Source organism: Hippoglossus hippoglossus, chromosome 16, assembly GCF_009819705.1.
Source record: "Hippoglossus hippoglossus isolate fHipHip1 chromosome 16, fHipHip1.pri, whole genome shotgun sequence".
NCBI lineage: Eukaryota > Metazoa > Chordata > Actinopteri > Pleuronectiformes > Pleuronectidae > Hippoglossus > Hippoglossus hippoglossus.
In genome coordinates, this window is record NC_047166.1 from 19165563 (window position 1) to 19174474 (window position 8912).

The window sequence follows — 8912 nt, forward strand, 5'->3', positions numbered from 1 at the left end:
TAGCTCTGTTGCTGGGCGACGGCTGTATGGGCGGGGGCCAAGCTGTTCATGCAATAAGAAGAGTAGACCGTCTCATTTCAGTTCTGCCGACGCGGTCCACTCGGCCGATCAAAGATGCAGCCAATGTCAATTGCAATCATACTCCGAAGTATGTGGCCCCTGAATTGAGACACAGCTAAAGGCTCAGACTTAGAAATGGCAGTGACTTAACATGACCTCATTGAGTGGAAGTTGTTGTTATGTCCAACAGGTTCTAGCTGCGATCAACAGCTACTTGCAACCATGTCTTCATTTACACTTCATAATGAAAGCACAATCGGTCTTGGGGTAGAGTCGCGCGGTTTGATCTCATCACTCTGGCAAGTTGGAAAGTATTACATGTGGTTAAATGGATTGCGTGCTACCTGTGCTGACTCATAATCAGTAAAATCTTATCTCCTCATTCTTATTAGATTGACTTGAGCCGCCTACGCCTCCAACCCACTGCTCCAAGCTGAGGAGAGGGCTGGGTTAAAAAAACACATAAGCTTGTTTAATTGTAAAGTTTACAGAGGTTAAAAATGCCTTAGTGATGTATGTTTTTGTTAAGGGTGGCGCAGACAAACAAAGCCTCCTTCACTAGTATTCACTAGAATTAATGACCACACAAATTCATACCGTGTCTATCATACATCCCCTATACACACAGCTGTCAGATAAAATGTGGCATTTAGTGGAGCCGGGGATGAAACCTCCGACCTTCTGATTAGTGGAATCCACCTCCTGAGCCACAGCAACAAAGTTTAAGCCTAGATCTCACTAAGTTACTGCAACTTGTTGGGTTGGATATCATGGACAGGTTCTGGATCATGTGTTGACCAAACCTGGACTTTAGCTTAATGCAATAATTCACTGAATACTACAGAACAAGCTACTGTCATTTTAACTCTCACTTACAGTCTGTAATAGAGTTGGTTGATATGTGGAATATACTCGTACTGTGACCATGTCATGGTAAATGACTTTATTTTGAATATTAAGTACATTTTGTCGCATAATATTTTTAGCTGATGGCATGAGGCTCCCTTTGGTGTTTTGCTTCACTTGTTCTTTCCAGTGGCTCTCTCTCTCTCTCACCAAAAGAGAGAAACTCACACATTTACATCACAAACACTCGCCCGCCCATCCAGATCCCTCCCCTGCACGAGTGAATGACATGTGTTTTTGTAGTTGAATGAAACAGGATAAGAGCCTGAAGAAAAATGAAATAAGTAAAGCACCAAATCATGATAAATGATTATTTTCGTATGTTTCATGTTTGCGTCTGTCGCGTGTTAGAACCGTCATCAATACCCCCACTCGCTCGGGGTGAATCCTGTGGAGGATCTCCTGCTGTTGTCACGTCTGCTCCTGCTGACATTCTGCAGACTTTATCTTAATCAGCTGGCCGGAGAAAGTCCGCAGAAAGTCCGGAGGCTCTCACTTGGACATTTGTGTTTCACACATGCAGCCGCCCCCCCCCGCCGGAGAATGTCCACAGGATCATGTTAGAAAGCAGCCTAACAGACACCACTTCACCATGATGAAAGTGGCCTCTCTCTTACAAACAGCAGGCAACACAAGATAAATCCAAGACCTAGACAAAACAACTACTAGCAGTGCAGTCTGTGTTATCCTTAAATCAACTGACAGAGAAGCACGTCTGCAGACCTGACCTGTGAAACCCAACTGGGGGAGGACATCATGTTTAACATGCATGAATCTTCATTACCCTCCCTACATGTCATCAAACTCATCCTCCCTGCTACAGTGTGTGTTTATATGGGTGTGTGTGCATAGTCTGCATAGGCCAGGTTATTCATTTAACAGGAAGCCCGGTTACTGGAGTGTGCTTTCAAAACCCATTCTGTCACACTGAGTCTAAGGGGCAGGAGTGAGTGCGAATAAGCAGAAAGCTGAAACCCACAAATGACAAATCAGACCTTTTGATTTAGTGCAGCAAAGTGCCAAAGAGACCGAAGGAATCTGAATGAGCAGCATGAGTACAAAATGAAAAAAATTAAATAGACTTGAGTCTGATTATATTCATGGTAAAAAAGCAAAATCCTATGTTCCCTAAAAGTCAATTCATATATTTCATTTCAGATTTCAGGCTCCCAGAAATGCCATTAAGTAGCATGTCACTGGTTTGTAGGTGTCGTAGGACAATTTATAAATCGCTGCAGTGCAGTTAAGTTTGACTGCCTCGCCAAAAGAAAACATCACTCCAAAAATGCCAGTTGAATTTTCTGGATTTATGATAAAATAACAGTGCTGTTGATCTTAGAGGCCGCAGCTTTACAACCTACTTCACTTTGAAGTTTGGGCATATTGTGCCGGTTCACAAAGTCAGAGGTAACTGTGCACTCAGGTCTGCGGTGGTATGTGGGTCATTGTTCCAGATGCTAAAGCACTTTGACTTTCTCTTTTATTACTGCTGCACTTTTTCCTGCTGATGGTCCATGAGGAGAAATTACTGTATGAAAACAGCAGTGACCTGTGTGCGTCACAGGAAAGTGTGGACTGTCATTAACTCTACTCATGATGGCTCCTGAAGGGGCTATAATTGAAATTTGATATTTCTTTCTGCTGCTGTTGCTGCAGAGGTGAAATCACGCTACCGTGACCTGTTGCCAACTGGCACAACAACCAATGGATAACCTCGATAAATACCAATGTTTGAATGGTTGCACAAGAAAAGGTGCAGTGTCTAGACTGAGATGATTAATGGTGGATAAAACTCCAATAAAATCCTCCAAATAGCCCAAATATCTGATTTTCTGATATGACAAAGAAAATTAGAAGCTCAGATACAAAGCTCAGACTAGCCTACATCCAGCAAATAGCGCAAACTATTGATAGGACGTTGATTCATACGTAACATCAATGTTGTTAACTATCTGTCATTGCAAGAACATGAATAGTCTTTCCTCAAAATGCAAAACTATTCCTCGCATATCCCCAAAAAAACATTCAAAATATCATTATTTGATCCCATCCTCCGTAACAGAACCCAAATAACAGTAAATCTCCTTGGTCCAACACAAATGCGTACAGGCAATGCAAATTCCAAACCTAACCAATATTTTCGCAACTTCTGGGAAGCAAAACTTTGCATTATCAGCACTGAAACTGAAGACACCCTTCCCATCAGCGCAAATATCCCTCTCTATGTCCTGCCCCCTCCTCCTCTCTTCCCCCCTTTCCTCTTTCCAAACCATGGAGGATGTGAGCTCACAGTGGGCAGAAGGACAGACAGGAAACTTGACTCTAATTTATCACCAACATGCAGGAAAGACTGCTCCACACTGCTCAAATGTGAATGGAAAAAATGAAAAATCTACACACCAGATACATATAACACATAGTGTCATTAAACACAGGAGGTTGAGTTTTTAAATCCATGTGTCTGCATTTTTAAAAGTATAGTATATTTAAAGTTTAATAAGCATAATTTCCGATGTGAAGCTAAGATTCCTCCAAATTAGGCTGTAAAAACCCTGCAATAGATGACACTTTTCTGAAGCAATGCAACATAGACACTACATTGAAAGTAAGAATCCTTTTTGATCACTGAAACAAGGGGAGACAACTGGAGAGAGGCAGCACAGGGCCACATAACTGCCACAGCAGGAGGTTGATCTCTCTGCCTCTGCTCCTGAAAGTTATCCTCCTGATTTTCTAACTCCGTCTTAATCCACCTCGCTCAGTCTTGGCCCTAATCCTCTCATTCCTCCCGTCTCTATCCTCCTCCTTTGACTTTCTCAGGTTCCATCCTCCATCCCTCCTTCCTCTCTTTGACCCGGAGATGCAGCGAAGTGAGTCGCAAAAGGGGAAGTTGACTAATATGGTGAAAAATCCAAGGGAGGCACCTCAGAGTGGTTAAGGTGAACAACCTCTTCTCTTCTCTTCACTTCACTTCACTGATCCCAGTAAAGACCATGTTAACAAAGTAGGAATCCGGGATTTGCAGGACTGCACGGGGCCCACACACACATCACAAAGTTATAAGGGCTCATCAACAAACTGACATCTAATCTAATTTACAGTAAAATAAATACATAATGAAATTTGATTTAAGGCTGCTTCACACAAGAGGATAATCAGGATGATTTTAGACCTGTTTTACCCCCTCTAACAATCGCAGGGGCGTTCCAAACTGGAGGCTACTCTGTGCCGAATATCTAACCAAATAATCCTGAAGTGTGTTTTTTTTTTTTACAAAATAATCTTAATGCTACCGATTGAGTCTGAGCCTCACCGATCTCAAATCGGCTCGGAAAGAAACACACGAGCTGACCGGGAAGCGTCCCCAACCGGATGTTGCGTACTTGTACAGCTGTGACTAAAAACCAACTCAACTCCAGCTCGCGCTGCAAAATCTATAGCTACGCCTTCTCAGCCATGACTTCACCCATGTTTTTTTGTTTTTTTTATTGCGAAACAGAGCACACGACCTCGGTCCTCATCCATGTTTGTTTTTCTTCTTTAGACACGTTTAATCCCACGAATGCTACACACCAGTTCAGAAGGTGGTGGTAATGTGCCTAAAAGTTGTTTGCCAACTGCCATAAAGAACTGAAGAGGAAGAAGAAGATATGGCAAGATTCTGTGAGATTTCAAGTCTCTGGAATGGCCACTGTGAATTTTTTTCCTACAAGCGGCAAGTGCGTGGTCTGACGTTGTGGCCAAATCCTCCAGTGTATGTGTTCATGACAATTATAGGATTAAAAACTGATTTAATCTGTCATTATGTCTGTGGTCTCCCACATTTTTAAAATCAGTCAAGAGTTGAAAATCCTCTTGTGTGCAGCAGCCCTAAGTCAGTGAATCACAATTCCCCTGTAGCAAAACAAAGGCATGTAGCTATTCAAAGTCAAAGTCCTCTCACTGTTTTTTCCCTTTCAGCCATCATTTAAAGTTTTCATCCTCAGAACAACTTTTGTCCTGGCACCGTCTTGGCTAAGCACAAGGATTAGGACCTGCACAAGCACACGGTGGCCTCTGCCCTGACAAGATGAAGATTCCCTGGAAAGGAAACATGAGGAAAGTAAAAAAAGAAAGAAAAGATAGAAACAACAAATTCAGGCCCTGCTGTCCAAAACGTCAAGCTGCTCTGGTCCTGGTAGAGTGAGCAGCCTCCTCCAGCCTGAGGTGCTCTCTACAATGTGTATTGATGGAGGAGAATGGGGCATGTGGGTGAAAGTCTCTATGTCTTTAAGTGTGTGTGTGGTGTGTCTGTGTGTTGCATGTGTGTCTATTTGTGACACATACAATGCAGCATGACCACACAGTCCTTCTGGTATGTGGGATTTCCAGGTTCAAAATAGGCCCCTCTGTGGGGGGGGGGGGGGGGGGGGGGGCAGGAACAAACAGCGGAGAGAAGGGTAGAATAAGAAGAGGAAGGAGGAGGGAGAAGGGAAGGAGACGAGTGCCAACACACAACATGAGTTTCCACATCTAAAGCAAGTTTGAATCTGAAGGTGGTATCCGATCTACCCACCTGTCAAATGGGAGGTGTAACAGTATGACAGATGGAGTCAAGTCTTAAAGGGGACATAGCATGCAAATTCCACTTTGTTAGTGCTTCTACAGGTTAATGTGGGTATCTGGCATGTCTACCAACCCAAAAACTCTGGGAAAAAAACACTCGCGCGTTTTGTTATAGTTCCTCTAAGTCAGAAACGTCATGCTTGAGTGACTCGATTGAGCTTCCTGGGTTTTGTGTCGTAACAAGGCACTCTGCATTCTCCGCGCTGGTCAGCCCGCAATTCACTCACATGTGGCATTTGTCTGGATCGTTGGGACTGGGAGGCTGCAGCAGTTGCTCGGCGCGACCGCTCGCTCTCCCATGCGTGAGCTGGAATTTGAGTCAACGCCACACAGCCAGCAGTGTGGAAGACTTCTGCAGTGTTCAGCGCTACTGTAACACTGGCACAAACACACAGAGCCCCCCCACTCGTTACGCCGGGGTACACCGGACGCGGAAGCGCCGCTGCGAGGAAGCGCAGCGCCGTTCTCAAGCGCGCAGCCGCCTGGCTGTTCACACGGGACGTGCATTTCTCCGCGCTGGTCAGCCCCATAGACTGTATATATAAGGTCAGCCCGCGATTCTGCTTTCTCCGCTTGTTGTTGTACCCGTTGAATGTCGGGGTTCGGGGGTAAATGATGGTCTTCATAGCCCCCCCCCCCCACACCCCTCTCTTTCTCTCTCTGTCTGTCTGCTTGTGTGCTTGTAGTGGATGGGCAGAGGGGGACATTTAATTATGTGATTGGGAAAATTAAAACTCCAGGACAACAGAAGGGGAATACATATTTGATAATTTATATCATATAAAATATGTAATTTATATTGTTTAAAATCATGGGGGGAGAGGGGGGAGGGGGGAGCTGGCTCATTAGCATTTAAAGGAACAGGCACTCAAAACAGGTCACTCTGTGGAGGGCTGTTTTATACAGGGTAAAAAGGGTGCTGTTTTAAATGATCCTTGTGGTATTTTGACCAAAGTATGTTACAGACATTTCATTAAGACCCCAAGGAACCATATCAACTTGTGGTAAAATGGGCATACAATGTCCCCTTTAACCCACGGTTTAGGTTACAGCAGGGTTCAATGTAGAACTACAACCATGCAAATAACTTATGATAAAGCTTAAAAGCGTTATCCCCAACAGTAGCATCATACAGGAACTGAGGAATAAATAATTCAGTAACAACTCGTGCTGCGCAGCAGTGCATTGTTTAAAACCCCAGAGTTTAACTCTAAACCGAAGTGGTGATCAATTCAATCAAAGATAACAAATGTGTTTGTCTAAATGTCTGGAAAATGTGTATAAAATGATGCACAGTAGATGTAGAATGTCTCCTTTAGATTGAACGATTCATGACTGGGTTTGAATATTTCATAAAACATGAACATGAAACATCATGTAGCTTTAGTAAATTAACTTGAAAAAAAAGCCAGGACCACAAATCTGCTGAAGAATACAGAAAGATAGTGTCAAATAAATTTATATATTTTAGAATTTTATTTTTAATATTTTTTTCAGGCATTAAAGGGGTATTCCCACAGTTTAATATTCCAATTGGATAATGTTTGATAATGTTGACCATAATGCGCCTACTCACTATACCTCTATCATTACAGTTGTCATTACTGCTCCCTTCATCTCTGTCAGACTTTTTCTTTTGTATAAAGACTTTAAACATTGATACACCTCTCCATTTATGTTAGACACTGTCTTTTCTTATGAATGCTGTAGATACTGTTGTTTTATTGAAGAGCTCTGCTCCAGCAGCATCTTTTACACTTCTGTCCATTCAGCAGGGATCCCTCACATGTGGCTCTCTCTGAGGTTCAGTTTAATAACCTGTTTAAAGAGATTTTGGTAGTTTCTCCTCACCCCTGTTGAGGGTTAAGGGCAGAGGATGTTGCACCTTGTTAGGATCGATGAGACAAATTGTGATTTGTGAATATGGGCTATATAAAAATTGATTGATTGATTGACTGACTGAAGTGTAAGGCTCATACAACAATATGTCACAAGGCATTTATCTTGCACTGAATACCAAAATCGGATGTCCGCTTTGAGATAAACACCAGAAATGTTATTCAGCCTCACTGTTAAAAAACTTCTATAAACCATGATCAGATTCCAGGGAACACTGACAGGTCTTTCTGTTACGAACAAATTATTTATCATGTAAGTCATGTAATGTTTAAACCACACATGTGCTGTTTGAAACAAGGCTCCATACTTTGCTGTATAGGAGCGGCCAGGAGTGAGCATAACAGAGCATGTGTCAGTCTGCTCTGAGTCACCTGTTGCGCCTCGGTTCTCAGGAGATCCATGCGTAACGCGCCAGAAGGAATGTTTCACGTGCTGCGTAAAACTACAGAGACTGGGTTTGTTGTTAAATACACTTAGGCTGACATTAGCCGTGGTGAGGTCACGGCGGAGTGTTGTTAGAGTTCAGGATATGCGTAACTCACCAGCAGCCCCGGTCTCCAGCAGCGCAGCAAGGAAGAAGACAGATAAAGCTCCGCGTAAAGATAGAAAACTGCGCTGTCCCTCCATCTTCCTGCGTCCTGCGTCCAGACACTGTCATTCAGATTCAATGTAACGGTTCTGAGAGCCCGGGGGAGGAACGGGTGTGGTGTGTGCGCTGCGCCGTGCGCTCCACTCCGCTCAGCAGCTGGAGGCTCACTGCTGAACCCACACATACACATACTTTACGCACACACGCTCTGCTATGTCAGGAAACCGGGGGAGGGAGGTCTCTCTCTCTCCCTCTCTCGCGCCCTCTCTCTCCCTGTGTGTGTGTGTGTGTGTGTGTGTGTGTGTGTGTGTGTGTGTGTGTGTGTGTGTGTGTGTGTGTGTGTGTGTGTGTGTGTGTGTGTGTGTGTGTGTGTGTGTGTGTGTTACCTTTCCAAATAGTGGAAATCCGAACAGTAAACACCTCTGTATACATTTACATAAACTCAGGGCTGCAAAATGTTGCCAGCAGCTCCACTGAAGTGAAGGCTTATACCTAAGAGTTCCAGACTGCAGGGAGACCAGGGATGGGTGCATCAGTAACTCTGATACACGTTACCAATACTTGTTTACAACAAATAAAACTCACTTGGACGTCTAATGCACATTCACAGATTGTGTGAGTTAACATCAAATACAGAGAGTTCTGTTGTTACAACTCACACCACCATATAGACCCAGAGTGCAGCCTGTGTGGGCCAGGAGCTGACAACATACACACTGAAACGTGAACCCCAACATTTATAATTAACTGTTACAGCTATCCACAGCCCAAGCAGCCATTTGATTTATGGTTGATAAAAGTAACATTCACCATGTGGCTGTTCCATTGTTATATTCTCATTAAATATGTATCA

At 43.6% G+C, this 8912-nt stretch overlaps 1 protein-coding gene across 1 annotated transcript in view; it reads right to left on the reverse strand.

Annotated features, from left to right (window-relative positions):
* LOC117777178 (TGF-beta receptor type-2-like) overlaps nt 1-8252 on the reverse strand; it is a 31684-nt gene extending 23432 nt beyond the window's left edge. Inside the window, exon 1 of the mRNA XM_034611777.1 lies at nt 8013-8252. Within this exon, the coding sequence (XP_034467668.1) occupies nt 8013-8097 (85 nt within the window). The 5' untranslated portion in view covers nt 8098-8252. The remainder of the gene's footprint in view (nt 1-8012) is intronic.
* Nucleotides 8253-8912: the final 660 nt, after the last annotated feature.